The 20,090-nt window shown below is 44.8% G+C and overlaps 2 protein-coding genes across 9 annotated transcripts in view; both read left to right on the forward strand.

The window, feature by feature from the left end:
- The first annotated feature begins 5,053 nt into the window (after nt 1-5,053).
- On the forward strand, nt 5,054-7,330 carry LOC311633928 (immunoglobulin alpha Fc receptor-like). The gene is made up of 3 exons (XM_084906935.1): nt 5,054-5,191; nt 5,416-5,715; nt 6,683-7,330. Exons 1-3 carry the CDS (start codon nt 5,098-5,100, stop codon nt 6,778-6,780), a joined length of 492 nt encoding a protein of 163 aa, XP_084763061.1. The 5' UTR covers nt 5,054-5,097; the 3' UTR covers nt 6,781-7,330.
- Nucleotides 7,331-10,174: 2,844 nt separating this feature from the next.
- Nucleotides 10,175-20,090, forward strand: part of LOC311633552 (leukocyte immunoglobulin-like receptor subfamily A member 6) — a 54,880-nt gene continuing 44,964 nt past the window's right edge. For 5 of the 8 annotated variants that reach the window (XM_084906323.1, XM_084906325.1, XM_084906322.1 and 2 more), the window contains exons 1-8: nt 10,175-10,267; nt 10,723-10,758; nt 10,929-11,213; nt 11,463-11,762; nt 12,086-12,121; nt 12,276-12,557; nt 12,806-13,105; nt 19,519-19,554. In XM_084906323.1, coding sequence (XP_084762449.1) covers nt 10,234-10,267; nt 10,723-10,758; nt 10,929-11,213; nt 11,463-11,762; nt 12,086-12,121; nt 12,276-12,557; nt 12,806-13,105; nt 19,519-19,554 — 1,309 coding nt within the window. In that variant the 5' untranslated portion in view covers nt 10,175-10,233. The remainder of the gene's footprint in view (nt 10,268-10,722; nt 10,759-10,928; nt 11,214-11,462; nt 11,763-12,085; nt 12,122-12,275; nt 12,558-12,805; nt 13,106-19,518; nt 19,555-20,090) is intronic. The other 3 variants (XM_084906326.1, XM_084906329.1, XM_084906328.1) reach the window with 3 other exon arrangements.

Genomic DNA, 20,090 nt, shown 5'->3' on the forward strand with positions numbered 1-20,090 from the left:
TCCTGAGAGATATGAAATGTTCCTACCAACAAAACAAAACAAAAAACTACTCAGTAATCATCTGAAGTAATGGCAGTGTCAGCTAGCGTTGCAGTGGCAATCATGCCGCAATGTATACATGACAGTCAGGTTAGAGTGTGAGCTTCAGGATGATTCTGAGGGCTGGTAAACAAGCCTGGAGACTCCTGGTCAGGAATGCCCTGATACTCCCGCAGGCCAGGTCTGATGTGGCACTGACGCTCCTACCACAGACCACACATGCTTCAGCCTCATTGCTGCTCCGTCATCTTCAGGAGCCTTGCATCCTCACAATAAGTCACCAGCAGCTCTGGCCCAGCATCCCTCCTGTAACCAAGAGGGGCAATGGGAACTCCACCTCAAAGCCTCGATTCTTCCTTGCCCCGTGGACCTCATAGAACTGAGCCTGGGGAGAGAATGGTCTAGCAATTACTGCTCCTGTCGGGGGGGGGGGGGGGGAATGCTATTCTTATACCTCAGGAAGAGTTATTTTTCTAATCCTCACTGGAGGATATTTTTCTTTTTTCAATTTCTTTATTGATTAGGGTATCACATATTTGTCCTCAACCGCCCACCCCTCCCCACTTATGCCCCCACTCCCCTATTGTCCTTGACCACTGGTTAGGCTCATATGTACGCACATAAGTCCTTTGGTTGATCTCTCCCTTTTATCCCCACCCTCCCTCTGAGGTCCAACAGTCTGACCCATGGCTCCTTATCACTGGGTCTGTTCTTGTTCATCAGTCTATGTTGTTCACCATTTCCCCTAGATGAGTGAGATCATGTCCTACTGGAAATATATTTATAAGAATAAAAAAATGAGACAAGCAATAATCGTTATGCTGAGAGGCATATGAATCAGTCTGTAGAGAGTTTCTTTCTGGGCCACCAGTTCTTTTGAGACCCGATTTCAATGTCAAACAGATATTTTTCCATTGATTTTTAGACAAAGTGGAAGGAAGAGAAGAGAGGGGGAAGGGATAGAGAGAGAAAGAGAGACACAGGGCTCTAGCCAGTTTGAGTAGTAGACAGTACAACGGCCTGCAAACCGATGGGTTCGAGTTTGATTCCGGTCAAGGGCAAGTACCTCAGTTGCAGGCTCCCAGCCTGGTTGGAGGCATGAGGGAAGCAACCAATCGATGTGTCTCTCTCACATCAGTGTTTCTCTCCATCTCTGTCTCTCCCTTCCAATCGCCCTAAAAAAATCAATGGGGGAAAAAAATGTCCTTGGATGAAGATTTAAAAAAAGAAATTATTTATTTCCTGTTCATTATCCTGTGATTATCTTACCCCATCCATAATTTTAAAAGATTAAAGTGGGGCACAGAACATACAAATCAGATTAGACTGACAGCCAGGCTTTTTGTTGTTTTTTGTTGTTGTTTATTTTTATTTGTTTTGGTGTTTTGAGGGGTGTTTTTGATCTATAGTGGCAACATTTATTAGCAAGCCCTTGACATGGCAGCCAGAGTGGGTGACACACTTCTGGGGGCGGGGGGGCTGGGTGCAGCAGGAGGAGCCTGTGGACCTTTGGGATCTGTCCCCAGAGACACCACACCCACGTCTCCTTCTGTGCTCACAGCAGTATGAGATTTAGATGGTCAATGACATCATGCTGTCAGCTGTGGCTCCAAGCCTCCCAGAGGAACTACCCTGTTTCCCCGAAAATAAGACAGTGTCTTATATTAAGTTTTGCTCCCAAAGATGCGTTAGGTCTTGTTTTCAGGGGATGTCTTATTTTTCTATGAAGAAGAATACGGTACACATTTATTGTTAAATGAAAATAAAGTAAATTTATTACCTGTATATGGTACGGTAGTACGGTAGTTGTCAACACAAACCAAGACAAACTGGGAATCCTACAGTATCAAGAATTTACTCATTTATTCAATGACAATCATGTCATCATATTCTGGAACATCATCATAACAATCCAATTCCTGAATTTCCTGGTGAATTTCTTGTGACTCCATTTCTTTCAGAATCAGTGGGCCAAATCTCTCATGTTTAGCCTAGGGGGGGAGGGGCTTATTTTTGGGGGATGCCTTATTTTTCACTCAGAAGGAAATCTGAAAGTAGGTCTTCTTTTCGGAGGATGTCTTATTTTCGGGAAACACGGTAGGAAAGGGGATATGGACCTGCCTTCCCTTTGACAAGCCTCCCAGAGGAACTAGGAAAGGGGATATGGACCTTCCCTGCCTTTAGGGGCGTGGCCACACCCACACTCCCTGTAGGGCGGGGTTACTTTCACACAAGTCTGCCAAGCATTCCTGAAGCCAGAGGCCCACCAAGACTCGGGATCATGTCCCTGGTTCTTCCCACCTTGCTCTACCTCGGTGAGTCTGGATGAAAAGGCAGCAAGAAGGTGGTTCCGTAAGGCGGGGCTGTTCTCACCTGTTTTTCTTCCAGGGTTGTATCTAGCCCACAGCACTCGGGTTCAGGACAGTAAATATTCCCTCTAATATTCCCAAAGACTAAGTAGGGTTTTGCCAGATTTCAGCTCTTGGGGGCTAGGAAGAGGGGTCCTGGCCTTTATTTATTTTTTAAATAAATCTTTATTGTTCAGATTATTACAATTGTTTCTTTTTCCTGCCCCCACCTGGTCCCCACTCCACCCTCTGCCATTACCTCCCCCTTCCTGCTGTCCTCATCCATAGGTACATGATTTTTGTCCAGTCTCTTATTCTCTTCCCATACCCCCCACACAGACACCCCTTCCCCCCTGAGAATTATCAATCCCCTCCCATTCTATGCCCCTGATTCTATTATATTCACCAGTTTATTCTGTTCCTCAGATTTTTTCATTCACTTGACTTTTAGATTCACTTGTTGATAGCTATGTATTTGTTGTTCATAATTTTTATCATTACTTTTTTCTTTTCCCCCCTCTTTTTAAAGAACACCTTTTAGCATTTCATATAATACTCATTTGGTGGTGATGAACTCCTTTAGCTTTTTCTGATCTGTGAAGCTCTTTATCTGCCCTTCAATTCTGAATAACTTTGCTGGGTAGAGTAATCTTGGTTGTAGATTCTTGCTATTCATCACTTTGAATATTTCTTGCCACTCCCTTCTGGCCTGCATAGTTTCTGTTGAGAAATCAGCTGATAGTTGTATGGGTGCTCCCTTATAGGTGACCAATTTATTTTCTCTTGCTGCTTGTAAGATTCTCTCTTTGTCTTTTGCCCTTGGCATTTTAATTATGATGTGTCTTGGTGTGGTCCTCTTTGGACTCCTCTTGTTTGGGGTTCTGTGCGCTTCCTGTACTTGTAAGTCTATTTCTTTCACCAGGTGGTGGAAGTTTTCTGACATTATTTCTTCAAATAGGTTTTCAGTATCTTGCACTCTCTTTTCTTCTGGCACCCCCATAATTCTGATGTTGGTACGCTTGAAGTTGTCCCAAAGGCTCCTTACACTATCTCCAACTTTCTGTAATCTCTTTTCTTCTTGCTTCTCCAGAGGAGTGTCCTTTGCCTCTTTGTGTTCCAAATCTTTGACTTGATTCTTGTGTTCCTCCAGTCTGCTGTTGGGTCTCTGCATAATATTTTTTATTTCAGTCAGTGTATGTTTAATTTATAGTTGGTCCTTTTTCATATCCTCAAGGGTCTCATTAAATTTATCAGCCTTTTCTAGGAAAATCTTGAAAAACCTTATAACTGTGGTTTTGAACTCTATATCTAGTCTTTTGTTCTCCTCCATCTCTTTCGTTTGAGATCTATTTCCTTGTCTCAGCATTTTCACTGCTTCCCTGAGTTGGTAGGGTGGCTTTGTGTGTTTGGTGTCCTATATGGCCCAGTGGGTCAGCCTCCCCAGTTACCTGAGGTAGACACTCTTGGTGCTCCCCATTGTGAATGTGTGTACAGCCTTGTTGTAATTAAACCTTGATTGTTGTTGGTATCAGGGGAGGAATTGACCTCCAGGCCAATTGGATGTGAGTGTCTACTCTGGGATACCTTCTGTATTGGAGACAGTCGTATAGGATCAGACTTTTTGCAAAATTGCAAAAACCTATTTGCTCAGCTTGGATGGGGCAGAGTCTCAGGGCTTAGCCGACAGTCTTGGCTTCCCATCAGCCCTGCCCTTGTGGGCGCACCTCAGACCTCTGCCTTCCACAGATCCCCTGAGTTTCAACCTGACCATCCAGATTCCACATGCAAGAACATGAGTGCCCCAGGGGCTCGCCCAGAATTGGGTTCAGTCTCTGTAGTCTGGAGCTTCTGACTCCTCCTGCTATGGAGCAGCTGCGGCAATCTCCTCAGTCAGACCTCTCTGCACGCACTCTCTCACGTGCAACTGTAGATCCTGCCCACTGTGGCTTCTGGCTTCCCCAGTCTTCCAGTCTCTGAGTCTCCGGGCACCTTTCTCTACACTCCAGACTCCACCTGTGTGAGCTTAGGTCCACGGGATTTCAGCCGGGGTTGGGTTTCTGTGCAGTCAGAAAGGGTTCAGTGCAACCGGGGACTTCCTTTCCCTTCCCACCAGCCAGGCACTCGGCCACCCTTCTCCTCTGCACACAAGTGTCCCCCTACCTCAACGCTTTGTGGCTCCCCTGATCCAAGAGCCTCTCTCCTTCTTTCTAGTTTATAGATTTCCCACTCTGCCAGCTTTCCTGTGGTTTTTGGATGATATCCGTTCTGTCTTTTAGTTGTTGTTTTGAAATTGTGGTGCAAAGCAGCAGCTTAGGTGCTTACCTAGGCTGCCATCTTGGTTTCTCTCCACTGAGTATCCTTTTAATGATCAATGGTTGAGTAGAAGTTGGTGAAATATCAGCTCCCTTGGGAGCTGGAAAGGGGGGTCTTGGCATTTAAACTCGTGGCTGTAAAAGGGGAGGAAGTGGAGAGTGGCATGAGAAGCAGACATACCTGTAAATTTATTACCTTTTTTCTAGGAAATCTCCCCCCACCGGTTATCACAGCTCAGCCTGGATCCTTGGTTCTATATAATACACCAGTGACTATCCAGTGCCAAGGGCCCCCAGATGCTGAAGCCTACAAGATATATAAAGTGGAAGAACATGAGCCTAGGAACCGAAGAGAATTACGGGTGACTGCGAAGACCAACAGTTTATATATCCAAGAGATGAAACCAGACCGGACAGGACAATACTGCTGTATCTGTAGGAGTGGAGGACACTGGTCTGAGCTCAGTAACATCCTGCATCTGGTGATGACAGGTGAGCAGGGCTGGGAGGGAATCTTTGCAGAGGGGAGAACCAGGCTCTGAGATATAGAGCAGGAAGCAGCAAAGCCTCTACCTCCAGGAAGGCATCAGGGATGATGCAGAGACACATTCCCTCAGGGCGAGACACGGAGGGGATAGAAGCCAGAGACACATCTACTCCAGGGCAGAGGGAGGCACAGCACAACTTCCTTTAAAATAAACTTCCTTCTTTCTCAGGAACTTATGACAAACCCTCACTCTCCAGCATGAATGGCACCGTGGTGGCTTCAGGACACAATGTGAAGTTACAGTGTTTCTCCAGATTCAAGTTTGAGGTATTTTTTCTCACCAAAGAAGATGCACTTTGGTTCACCCAGAGACAAAACTCCACAACCCAGGACAATGGACATCAGATCACCTTCCATCTGGACCGTGTCACCTCCACAGAGGCAGGGACCTACAGATGCTACGGTGCCTTCAACACAGACTCCAATGTGTGGTCTCACCCCAGCAACCAACTGCAGCTTGAGGTCAGAGGTGAGAAATCCAGTCCATCCCCACGTCCCCTTCTCAAGATGACACTGTCCGCTTAGAGCACTGACTGGTGGGTAGCCATGTCTGCACCACCTGCTTCCACAAAAGCTATGAGGTCTTCAGCACTCACCCACTATGCGGGCCTCTGACACATGCCCAGGGCCTGGCAGAGCATGCAGGTCATTGTGAGTCTGGGGAGAGAGACCCTGAGCAGAGATAAAGGAACCACCCCATTTCCTCCCCATTTGCAGAAGCTGCTGACAATCCAAATCCCACAGACCCCAGCCATATCCTTGTTGAGTAACAGGTAGTCTTTTGGAAAGAAAACATTTATTGGGTAAATTACAGAGATAGAAGAAGTAAATCCTAGAAGAAAGGGGCTAGTAAACACGTTAAGGAGGTAAAGCATGGGCCCTTGAGCTTGGCATTAAGGAAGCTAATGGTAAGGAGTCTGGTGAGGGAAGCAGGGAAGGAAAAGGGAGATGGAGAGGAAAGGAAATGGCACAGGCTGGCTCTCTGGATGGTGAGCACCAACTGGTAGCATTTGCAGAAGGAGCAGGAAAGGTAAAGGAAGATGAGGGGCAAAAGGGACGAGGGAGAGAGAAGCTTAGTGCCCACGGAGGACCAGGGAGGCCATTCTGTATCAGCTGAGGCAATAGTTTGCAGAATGGCGTCCCAAAGAACACTCCAGGAGACCTCCCAGGGAGAAGCTCCCAGTCCCCATCCCTGCCTTTCATGACCCAGAATTCCTTTTGGAAATCACCACAGGGCTCATAATGACAAGAGGAAAGAAGGCACATATTACTTATGCAGAAGGTGGCTGGGCAGCGATCTCCAAGTTCCATCAGACTGGAGACAGGAGCTCAGTGGGATGGCATCTTCCTGCGAGGGTCTTTGGCTCCAAATCTGTGACCTCTGTCCTTTCTTCTCTCAGGACCTGCTGGTGGGAGTATGTCCCAAGTGAACTAAGTCCGGCTGAGTCTGGCTGGCCTGGTTCTCTTGGCCCTGGTGGTGGTGTTGGCAGAGGCCTGCTACAGCGACAAGAGGTCCTTCCCCGGACTCAGATGAGAACCTCCCCCCCACACCTGAGCATCATGACAAACACCCAGGACACTCATGTTGTCTAAGGACAGTGTGGACTTGAGGGGTGGATAACCAGAGGAAACCAGGTGCTGGCTGTGTTGTCTACTGAATGATGGAGTGTGTCCATCTCCTGCAGAATCTGGCACAATGTCCCAACACTACACTGAATTAACTCGGCACTATTGGGTTCTCTTGGAGGTCTGAAGAGCAAATAAATATAATGTGTCGCCTGGCCTGCATGGCTTTTTTTTGTAACTTATCTTTTATTGTTAGTAATATTACAGTTGGTCCCTTCTTTTCCCCATGGACCCCATCCAACATGCACCCATGCGCAATCCAGGCCTTCACTGCATTATAATCTGTGTCCATGGTTTTTGCATATAAATTCTTTGTTTTGTCTGGTTTGATCCCTGACCCCCTTTGTCTGAGACTCATCAGTCTGTTCCATGGTTCTATCTCTGGATCTATTTTATTCATCAGCTTATTCTGTTCATTAGATTCGACATATGAATGAGGTCAATAAATAATTGTCTTCCTCTGACTGACTTGGTTCACTCACCATGAAAAATAAAAACTGGAACTTCCATTTGACCCAGTGGTCTCACTCCTAGGAATATATCCTAAGAAGCCTGATATACCAACCAGAAATAATAAATGCACCCCTGTGCTCATAGCAGTGTTGTTTACAATAGCTAATATCTGGAAACCGCCCAAGTGCCCAACAATAGATAAGTGGATACAAAACTTGTGGTGCATTTACACAATGGAATACCATGCACATTTTAAAAAAGGAGGATCTATGCTATTTTAAATTAAATGTATTGAGGTGACATTGGTAAATAAAATTAAATAGGTTTCAAATGAACACTTTTATGATACATTTTCTACATATTGCATTGTATACTCCTCAGCCATGAGGGAAGATGAAATACTGCGGTTTGTAACAACGTTATTGGACCTGAGAATATTATGCTGAGCAAAATGAGTCAGTCAGGAAAAGCTAGGAACTACATAATTCTCTCATAGGTGGGATATTAACTGAAACTCATAGACACAGACAACAGAATGGTTGTTGCCAGAGGGAATGGAGTGGAGAGGTAGTAAAAGGGTCCACCCAGCTGGTGTGTCTCTATCGTTGAGAATCAACCTATGAACCAGGATGTCATGGTTTGATTACTTATCAAGGCACATGCCTAGTTAGCAAGCTCCATCCCCATTGTGGAACATACTGGAGACAGCACATCAATGATTCTCTCTAACCATTAATATTAATATTACTATTTCTCTCTCTCATGCTGCCTTCCTCTCTGAAATCAATAAAAATGCATCATTTTTTAAAATGGATAAAGAGGACCTAATAGATGGTGACTTAAGAAGATTTGACTTTGGGTGGTATGGAGGATCCCCAAAGAATGAAGAATAAAGTTATTACCTGGCTGCTATGGCTCAGTTGGTTGATCATCATCTCAAGCAACAAAAGGTCTCTGGTTCATTTCCAGGTCAGGGCGCATGCTTGGATTGTAAGCTTGATCCCCAGTAGGGAGAAAGGGATCAGGATGTTTTTCTCTCTTTCCCTCTTCCTTCTTTTCTCTCTAAAATAAATAAAACATAGCAGAGAAATAAAGGTGGTACAGATGATTCATAGATAGTTGGATGATAGAGAAATATAATAAATTATATATAGACAATAAATAGTTAGACATAGATATAAAAATGACAGAAAGTGTGTAGATGAGAGAGAAAAAGCTGGTATGAATTATGATGATGATAGATAGATAGATAGATAGATAGATAACAAAAAATACGTGATAGATAAATATAATACATTATACATAGATACATATTAGTAACAGGTGGAAATACACATGATAAAACTTAGGTAGACAAAGAGACAGTGAAATACAAAGGCATATTTTGCACCAGTGTCAAAGTAAATATAATCTTATTTAAAGATTTTGACCTGTCTCCTCCTCCTCCCTGTAGGAATTTTCCATTATCTTCTTAATCCTGAGAAAACTCCCATTCTTCATCTGTGATTATGACACCTTACAGCCTCTGCTCTATGCCCAGGCCATACACCAATAGCACAAACACAGGGACTCACTACCTCAGCTAATTGAACCGGTTGTGCTGATGCTGGGGTTAAGATTAGATGGATGTTCACTGAAACTCCACAACCACAGGGAAACCGAGGAAATAGCAGGAGATATTTCTAAACCTGAAGAACCAGGTGGGATTTATCATTGTCTACAGTGTCCCCACGGTCTGCTGAGCAAACACATACCCAAATAACTTAGAATATTAACCTAATCCACCACAGTTCCTGTAAAGATTATGGGCAACTTTCCCCACAGAATCTTGATAAAAAATGAAAACCCAGTAAAGATCAGATGTTCCATATTATCAGATTTGAGAGTGACTCGTGTCGGTGCAGAGAGAGGAAGATTTTAACTCTATGTTTTATGTTGATTGAGAAGAGTGGATGGCATAGCTAGTCAGTAAGGGTCATCCAGTGAGATGGTTTAAAAACAAAGGGGCAATGCCCAGCCCACGGGGCTAAAAAGTGGAGCATTGACCTATGAACCAGAAGGTCACAGTTCTATTCCCAGTTTGAACACATGCCTGGATTGCGGACTCAATCCCCTATGTGGGCCATGCAGGAGGCAGCCAATCAACAATTTCCTGTCATCATAGATGTTTCTATGTCTTTCTCCCCTCCCCTACCCCTCAATGGGATCAAAAAAAACATATTTTTAATAAACATCAAAAGGGGTGAAGGGAAGCCGGCACTCGAATAAACCCATAACCTTTTATTGGCAAAAATAAAAGAAACAAGGAATGACAAAACCCAGTGTAATTACCGTGCTTAAGTTCATCAGTTTCACCCATGGTCTGAGTCAGTGCTAACAGCGTGGTGGGCACATGCACAGAAAACACGAACTAATCATTATGTCATTGTCTCCCTAGTCGGGTCTGCTCTGGGCCACATGCACACCCTGTGAGTACAGCTTTGCAGAAAGACACAATTATTGACCCATTTTGTACCTGAATCAAATGAACTCATCATATAGTAGCAGGAGCCATGAGCTCACAGAGTATTTCAGAGCTGATCTCAGACTGTGAACTACTTCTGTTCTTCATCTGTGATCCCTCTTCCTGCTCACTTTATTCGGAAAGATTAAATGCCATGAGGAATTGGGGACAGAAAATAAGGACTGATCTGGGCTGATGGAGGTTTGAAGTTCAGATGACTAACTTCATAATCTCAGCAGCTGCCTCTGCAAAGCTTAGCAGAAGAGATGGTGAAATGCCTTCACTCTGGAGATAAGAACCAAGGCCCTCCCACCACTTCCTGTTGCTTGGTATAATTTTCAGAGAAGTCCCTTCTGCATACAGGCAACATCGCTGAGGACAACAGGCCAGAGAAGATCCAGAATCATGTCCATTGGTCTTTCCACTCTGCTCTATCTCGGTGAGTGCGGATAGAAGGGTCGGGCTGCAAACACAACCTATAGGGGCAGGTCTGTGGTTCCATAAGGCTGGGCTGTTCTCCAATATGAATGAGCAAACAAAACAGTCACAGACTCACAGACACGGCGAACAGACTGTTGCTTGCCATAGGAGAGTGTATGGGGACTGGGTGTAAGGGTGAAGGGATTGAGAAGTATAGATTAGGAGTTACAGAATACTCCTGGGAGCTTAGAGTACAGCTTAGAGAATATAGTCAATAATATTGAAACAACTATATGTTGTATGGTGCCAGGAGGGTACTGGCCTTAGCAAGAAGAAGTACTTTATTATGTGTATGATTATACAACCACTAGCTTATACACCAGAAAATAATACAAAGTGATATTGAATGTAAACTAAAATTGATAGTATAAAAACTTTTTTAAAAAGCTGTTCTCGCCCAACATTTCCTTCCAGGGTTGTATGTAGCCCAGAGCACTCAGGCTCAGAATGGTGAGTGTCCTTTCAATGTCCAAGGATTGAGTGGAGTTTGGCCAGATATCAGCTCTCTTGGTGGCTGGGAGAAGGGGTGTTGGCATTTAAACTCGTGGCTGTAAAAGGGGAGGATGTGGAGGGTGGCATGAGAAGCAGACACACCTGTAAATTTATTACCTGTTTTCTAGAAAGTCTCCCAGCACCTGTTATCACAGCTCAGCCTAGATCCATAGTTCTAAATAACGAACCAGTGACGATCCTGTGCCAAGGGCCTCCAGAAGCTGCAGACTATGAGATATTCAAAATGAGAAGAGTTCTGAGTTCGCCTAGCAGTATATTAAAGAAAACCGAGAATACCAACACTTTATCTATCCAAGAGATGAAACCATACCTGACAGGATTGTACTTCTGTTCCTATCAGAGTGGAGAACACAGGTCACCGTACAGTGATGACCTGCATTTAGTGATGACAGGTGAGTGGGACCCAGGCAGCAGGGCCAGGAGGGATCTCTTTGCAGAGGGAGAACCAGGCTCTGAGATACGGAGCAGGAAGCAGCAAAGCCTCTACCTCTAGGAAGGCCTCAGGGAAGATGCAGACACACATTCCCTCAGGGCAGGACACAGAGGAAATAGAAGCCACAGCCCCATTAGCTCCTGGAAACAGGAAGCGACAGCACATGAACGTCGTTTTCCCTTTAAAAGCAAACTGCCTTCTTTCTCAGGATCTTATGACAAACCCACACTGAGGAGCATGAGTGGCACCGTGGTGGCTTCAGGAGATGATGTGAAGTTACAGTGTTTCTCCAGAGTCAATTTTGATGAATTTATTCTCACCAAAGAAGAGGCACCTCAGTTCACCCAGACAAAAAGCTCCACTGCCCAGGACAATGGACAGCAGACCACCTTCCACCTGGACCGTGTCACCTCCACACAGGCAGGGACCTACAGGTGCTATGGATTCTTCAACACAAACCCCGATGTGTGGTCTCATCCCAGCGACCCATTGCAGCTTGAGGTAACAGGTGAGGAACTGTTGCATGCCCACGTCCCCTTCTAGAGATGGCACTGTCCAGGTAGGGAGTGACTGGAGGAAAGAGAAGGCTGTGGTTGGAAGCCCTTGGCTACACCATCTGCTTCCACAAAGCCACAAGCACCTCACCCGCCCTCACCAGGCAGGTCTCCTAGAAATAATGGGGGAAACACTTTTTGAAGCATACGATTATCTGACCCATATGCTGTACACCTGACAATAATACAAAGTGATAGAGAATGTACACTGTAATGGAAAAAAAATTTTTTTTAATTTTTAAAGAGTGAGCTGTTCTCAACCAATGTTTCCTTGCAGGCTTGAATCTAGCCCAGAGCAGTGAGGCTCAGAATGGTGAGTGTCCTTTCAATGTCCAAGGATTGAGTAGAGCTTGGCCACATATCAGCTCTGTTGGGGGCTGGGAAGAGGGGTCTTGAAATTTAAACTCGTGACTGTAAAAGGGGAGGAACTGAAGACACATCTGTAGAGCTATTACCTGTTTTTCCAGGAAGTCTCCCCCCACCTGTTATCACAGCTCAGCCTGGAACTAGGATTCTATATAAGGAACCAGTGACCATCCTCTGCCAAGGGCCTCCAGATGCTGCAGCCTATGAGATATACAAAATGGAAAGAGTTCTGAGTTCACCCACCACATTACAGGAGAAAGAGAAGAATAGTACTTTATATATCCAAGAGATGAAACCATACTGGACAGGACTGTACCGCTGTTCCTATAAGGGAGGAGGACAGTGGTCCCCACTCAGTGAACCCCTGCTTCTGGTGATGACTGGTGAGTGGGACCCAGGCAGCAAGGCCAGGGGGACCTCTTTGCAGAGGGAGAACCAGGCTCTGAGATATGGAGCAGGAAGGAGCAAAGCCTGTACATCTAGGAAGGCAACAGGGATGATGCAGAGACACATTCCCTCATGGTGGGAAATGGAGGAAATAGAAACCAGAACCCCGTTAGCTCCTGGGAACAGGAAGGAACAGCACATGCATATAACTTTTGCTTTAAAGGCAAACTTCCTTCTTTCTCAGGATCTTGTGACAAACCCACATTCATGAGCATGAGTGGCACCATGGTGGCTTCAGGAGATGATGTGAAGTTACAGTGTTTCTCCAGAATCAAGTTTGATAAATTTATTCTCACCAAAGAAGAGGCACCTCAGTTCACCCGGACAAAAAGCTCCACTGCCCAGGACAATGGACGGCAGACCACCTTCCACCTGGACCGTGTCACCTCCACACAGGCAGGGACCTACAGGTGCTATGGATCCTTCAACACAGACCCCAATGTGTGGTCTCACCCCAGCGACCCATTGCAGCTTGAGGTCACAGGTGAGAAAACCAGTCCATCCCCCCGTCCCCTTCTAGAGATGACACTGTCCAGGTAGGGAGTGACTGGAGGAAAGAGAAGGCTGTGGTTGGAAGCCCTTGGCTACACCATCTGCTTCCACAAAGCCACAAGCACCTCACCCGCCCTCACCATGCAGGTCTCCTAGAAATAATAGGGGAAACACTTTTTGAAGCATACGATTATCTGACACATATGCTGTACACCTGACAATAATACAAAGTGATAGTGAATGTACACTGTAATGAAACATTTTTTTAACTTTTTTAAAGAGTGAGCTGTTCTCACCCAATGTTTCCTTCTAGGATGGAACCTAGCCCAGAACACTCAGGCTCAGAATGGTGAGTGTCATTTTAATGTTCAAGGACTCAGTAGCTTTTGAACAAATGTCAGGTCTCTTGGGCGCTGGAAAGAGGGGTCTTCGCATTTAAACTCATGGCTTTAAAAGGGGAAGAAGTGGAGGGTGGTATGAGAAGCAGATACACCTGTAAAGTTATTACCTGTTTTCCTAGGATATTCCCGCCTACACAAACACACCTGTTATCACAGCTCAGACTGGATGCATGGTTCTATATAATGAACCAGTGACCATCGTGTGCCAAGGGCCTCCAGACACTTAAGCCCACAAGACTTATAAGTGGAAGAACATGAGCCTAGGGACAGAAGGGAATTACCAATGACTGGGATGACTGACACTTTATATATCCAAGAGATGAAACCAGACTGGCCAGGAAGGTACCACTGTTCCTATAGGAGTGGAAGACATTGGTCCCAGCTCAGTGATCCCCAGTATCTACTGATGACGGTTGAATGGGACCCAGGCAGCAGGGCCAGGAGGGACCACGTTGCAGAGAAAGAACCAGGCTCTGAAATACGGAGCAGGAAGCAGCAAAGCCTCTACCTCTAGGAAGGCATCAGGGATGATACACAGACACATTCCCTCAGGGCAGGACATGGAGGGGATTGAAACCAAAGCCACATCTTCTCCTGGAAACAGGAAGGAACATGGCCTCCTCTTTATCTGCAACTTCCTTCTTTCTCAGGATCTTATGACAAACCCACACTCTCCAGCATGAGTGGCACCGTGGTGGCTTCAGGACACAATGTGAGGTTACAATGTTTCTCCAGAATCAAGTTTGAAGCATTTATTCTCACCAAAGAAGATGCACCTCAGTTCACCCAGAGAAAAAGCTCCACAGCCCAGGACAATGGACAGCAGACCACCTTCCACCTGGACCGTGTCACCTCCACAGAGGCAGGGACCTACAGGTGCTACGGTGCCCTCAGCGAAGACCCCAATGTGTGGTCTCACCCTAGCGACCCACTGCAGCTTGAGGTCAGAGGTGAGAAAGCCAGCCCATCCCTACGTTCCCTTCTCAAGATGACACTGTCCACTTAGAGCATTGCCTGGTGGGAAGCTGTATCTACACCACCTGCTTCCACCAAAGCTATGAGGTCCTCAGCACTCACTCAACATGCAGGCCTCTGACACATGCCCAGGGCCTGGCAGAGCTTGCAGGTCATTGTGAGTCTGGGGAGAGAGATCCTGAGCACAGATAAAGGAACCACCCCATTTCCTCCCCATTTGCAGAAGCTGCTGACAATCCTGATCCCACAGAACCCAGCCATATCCTTGTTGAGTAACCGGTAGTCTTTTTTTTTTTTTTTTTTCTGTAAAGAAACAATTCATTGGGTGAATTACAAAGGTAGAATAAGTAAATCCTAGAAGAAGGGTCTTAGGAAACACATTATGTAGGTAGAGCATGGGCCCTTTGAACTTGACAGTTAGGAAGCTAATGGTAAGGTGAAGGAAGTAGGAGAGGAAAATGGAGATGGAGAGGAAAGGGAAGGACACAGGCAGGCTGTCTGCATGAAGAGCAGCAAGTGGTAGTCTTTGCAGAAGGAGCAGGAAAGATGAAGGAAGATGAGGTGCAAAGGGGACTAGGGAGAGAGAAGTTTTAGTCCCCACAGAGGACCAGGGAGGCCATTCTCCATCTGCTGAGTCTATAGTTTGCAGAGGGGCATCCCAAAGAAGGACCCAGCAGACCTCCCTGGGAGAAGACTGAAAGCTCCCCACCCAGTCCCGATCCCTGCCTTTCATGACCCAGAATTCCTTTTGGAAATAACCACAGGGCTCATAATGACAATAGGAAAGAAGGCACATATTGCTTATGCAGAAGGTGGCTGGGCAGCGATCTCCAAGCTCCATCAGACTGGAGACAGGAGCTCAATGGGATGGCATCTTCCTGCGAGGGTCTTTGGCTCCAAATCTGTGACCTCTGTCCTTTCTTCTCTCAGGACCTGCTGGTGGGAGTGTGTCCCAAGTGAACCAAGTCCGGCTGAGTCTGGCTGGCCTGGTTCTCTTGGCCCTGGTGGTGGTGTTGGCAGAGGCCTGCTACAGCGACAAGAGGTCCTTCCCCGGACTCAGATGAGAACCTCCCCCCCACACCTGAGCATCATGACAAACACCCAGGACACTCATGTTGTCTAAGGACAGTGTGGACTTGAGGGGTGGATAACCAGAGGAAACCAGGTGCTGGCTGTGTTGTCTACTGAATGATGGAGTGTGTCCATCTCCTGCAGAATCTGGCACAATGTCCCAACACTACACTGAATTAACTCGGCACTATTGGGTTCTCTTGGAGGTCTGAAGAGCAAATAAATATAATATGTTACCTGGCCTGCATGGCTTTTTTTTTTTTGTAACTTATCTTTTATTGTTAGTAATATTACAGTTGGTCCCTTCTTTTCCCCATGGACCCCATCCAACATGCACCCATGCGCAATGCAGGCCTTCACTGCATTATAATCTGTGTCCATGGTTTTTGCATATAAATAAATTCTTTGTTTTGTCTGGTTTGATCCCTGACCCCCTTTGTCTGAGACTCATCAGTCTGTTCCATGGTTCTATCTCTGGATCTATTTTATTCATCAGCTTATTCTGTTCATTAGATTCGACATATGAATGAGGTCAATAAATAATTGTCTTCCTCTGACTGACTTGGTTCACTCACCATGAAAAATAAAAACTGAAACTTCCATTTGACCCAGTGGTCTCACTCCTAGGAATATATCCTAAGAAGCCTGATATACCAACCAGAAATAATAAATGCACCCCTGTGCTCATAGCAGTGTTGTTTACAATAGCTAATATCTGGAAACCGCCCAAGTGCCCAACAATAGATAAGTGGATACAAAACTTGTGGTGCATTTACACAATGGAATACCATGCACATTTTAAAAAAGGAAGATCTATGCTATTTTAAATTAAATGTATTGAGGTGACATTGGTAAATAAAATTAAATGGGTTTCAAATGAACACTTTTATGATACATTTTCTACATATTGCATTGTATACTCCTCAGCCATGAGGGAAGATGAAATACTGCGGTTTGTAACATCGTTATTGGCCTGAGAATATTATGCTGAGCAAAATGAGTCAGTCAGGAAAACCTAGGAACTACATAATTCTCTCATAGGTGGGATATTAACTGAAACTCATAGACACAGACAACAGAATGGTTGTTGCCAGAGGGAATGGAGTGGAGAGGTAGTAAAGGGGTCCACCCAGCTGGTGTGTCTCTATAGTTGAGAATCAACCTATGAACCAGGATGTCATGGTTTGATTACTTATCAAGGCACATGCCTAGTTAGCAAGCTCCATCCCCATTATGGAACATACTGGAGACAGCACATCAATGATTCTCTCTAACCATTAATATTAATATTACTATTTCTCTCTCTCATGCTGCCTTCCTCTCTGAAATCAATAAAAATGAATCATTTTTTAAAATGGATAAAGAGGACCTAATAGATGGTGACTTAAGAAGATTTGACTTTGGGTGGTATGGAGGATCCCCAAAGAATGAAGAATAAAGTTAATACCTGGCTGCTATGGCTCAGTTGGTTGATCATCATCTCAAGCAACAAGAGGTCTCTGGTTCATTTCCAGGTCAGGGCGCATGCTTGGATTGCAAGCTTGATCCCCAGTAGGGAGAAAGGGATCAGGATGTTTTTCTCTCTTTCCATCTTCCTTCTTTTCTCTCTAAAATAAATAAAACATAGCAGAGAAAGAAAGGTGGTACAGATGATTCATAGATAGTTGGATGATAGAGAAATATAATAAATTATATATAGACAATAAATAGTTAGACATAGATATAAAAATGACAGAAAGTGTGTAGATGAGAGAGAAAAAGCTGGTATGAATGATGATAGATAGATAGATAGATAGATAGATAGATAGATAGATAGATAACAAAAAATACGTGATAGATAAATATAATACATTATACATAGATACATAGGTGGAAATACACATGATAAAACATAGGTAGACAAAGAGACAGTGAAATACAAAGGCATATTTTGCACCAGTGTCAAAGTAAATATAATCTTATTTAAAGATTTTGACCTGTCTCCTCCTCCTCCCTTTAGGAATTTTCCATTATCTTCTTAATCCTGAGAAAACTCCCATTCTTCATCTGTGATTATGACACCTTACAGCCTCTGCTCTATGCCCAGGCCATACACCAATAGAACAAACACAGGGACTCACTACCTCAGCTAATTGAACCGGTTTTGCTAATGCTGGGGTTAAGATTAGATGGATGTTCACTGAAACTCCACAACCACAGGGAAACCGAGGAAATAGCAGGAGATATTTCTAAACCTGAAGAACCAGGTGGGATTTATCATTGTCTACAGTGTCCCCACGGTTTGCTGAGCGAACACATGACCAAATAACTTAGAATATTAACCTAATCCACCACAGTTCCTGTAAAGATTATGGGCAATAATCTTGATAGGATCAAGATTTTCCCCATAGGATCTTGATAAAAAATGAAAACCCAGTAAAGATCAGATGTTCCATATTATCAGATTTGAGAGTGACTCGTGTCGGTGCAGAGAGAGGAAGATTTTAACTCTATGTTTTATATTGATTGAGAAGAGTGGATGGCATAGCTAGTCAGTAAGGGTCATCCAGTGAGATGGTTTAAAAGCAAAGGGGCAATGCCCAGCCCACGGGGCTAAAAAGTTGAGCATTGACCTATGAACCAGAAGGTCACAGTTCTATTCCCAGTTTGAACACATGCCTGGATTGCGGACTCAATCCCCTATGTGGGCCATGAAGGAGGCAGCCAATCAACAATTTCCTGTCATCATAGATATTTCTATGTTTTTCTCCCCTCCCCTACCCCTCAATGGGATCAATAAAAACATATTTTTAATAAACATCAAAAGGGGTGAAGGGAAGCCGTCACTCGAATAAACCCATAACCTTTTATTGGCAAAAATAAAAGAAACAAGGAATGACAAAACCCAGTGTAATTACCTTGCTTAAGTTCATCAGTTTCACCCATGGTCTGAGTCAGTGCTAACAGCGTGGTGGGCACATGCACAGAAAACACGAACTAATCATTATGTCATTGTCTCCCTAGTCGGGTCTGCTCTGGGCCACATGCACACGTTGTGAGTACAGCTTTGCAGAAAGACACAATTATTGACCCATTTTGTACCTGAATCAAATGAACTCATCATATAGTAGCAGGAGCCATGAGCTCACAGAGTATTTCAGAGCTGATCTCAGACTGGGAACTACTTCTGTTCTTCATCTGTGATCCCTCTTCCTGCTCACTTTATTCGGAAAGATTAAATGCCATGAGGAATTGGGGACAGAAAATAAGGACTGATCTGGGCTGATGGAGGTTTGAAGTTCAGATGACTAACTTCATAATCTCAGAGGCCTCTGCAAGGCTTTAGCAAAAGAGGTTGTAACATGCCTTCACTTGGAGATAAGAACCAAAGCCCTCCTACCACTTCCTGTTGCTTGGTGTGACTTTCAGAGAAGCCCCTTCTACATATAGGCAGCATCGCTGAAGACAACAGGCCAGAGAGGACCCAGAATCATGTCCCTGGTTCTACCCACTCTGCTCTATCTCGGTGAGTGCGGACAGAAGGGTCGGGGTGCAAACACAACCTACAGGGGCAGGTCTGTGGCTCGATAGGCTGGACTATTTTCTAACATGAATGAACAAACAAAACAGACACAGACTCACAGAAACGGAGAACAGAATGAGGGTTGTCAGAGGAGACTGTATGGGACTGGGTGTAAGGGTGAAGGGATTGAGAAGTATAGATTGGGAGTTACAGAATACTCCTGGGAGCTTAGAGTACACCTTAGAGAATATATCCAATAAAATTGTAATATCTACACATGGTGCCAGGCGGGTACTGGACATAGCAAGAGGAAGCACTTTATAACGTAAATGATTATCCAACCACCAGGCTGCATGCCAGAAAATAATGCAAAGTGATATTGAATGTAAACTGTAATTGTTAATATAAAAACTTTTTTAAAAAACTGAACTGTCCACATCCAATGTTTCCTTCCAGGGTTGTATGTAGCCCAGAGCACTCAGGCTCAGAATGGTGAGTGTCCTTTCAATGTCTAAGGATTGAGTAGAGTTTGGCCAGATATCAGCTTTCTTTGCGGCTGGGAAGAGGAGTCTTGGCATCTAAACTCATGGCTGTAAATGGGAAGGAAAAGAAGGGTGGCATGAGAAGCAGACACACCTGTAAATTTATTACCTTTTTTTCTAGAAAGTCTCCCCCCACCTGTTATCACAGCTCAGCCAGGAACTAGGATTCTATATAAGGAACCAGTGACCATCCAGTGCCAAGGGCCTCCAGACGCTGCAGCCTATGAGATACACAAATCTAAAGCAGTTATAAGTTCAGAAAGCGGTGTATTTATGGAAACTGAGAACACCAGCACTTTATATATCCCAGAGATGAAACCAGACCGGACAGGACTATACGGCTGTTCCTATAAGAGTGGAGAACACAGGTCACCGTACAGTGATGACCTGCATTTAGTTCTGACAGGTGAGTGGGACAAGGGCAGCATGGCCAGGAGGGATCACTTTGCAGAGGGAGAACCAGGATCTGAGATATGAAGCAGGAAG

Source organism: Pipistrellus hanaki (genome assembly GCF_964339955.1).
Source record: "Pipistrellus hanaki genome assembly, chromosome: 15".
NCBI lineage: Eukaryota > Metazoa > Chordata > Mammalia > Chiroptera > Vespertilionidae > Pipistrellus > Pipistrellus hanaki.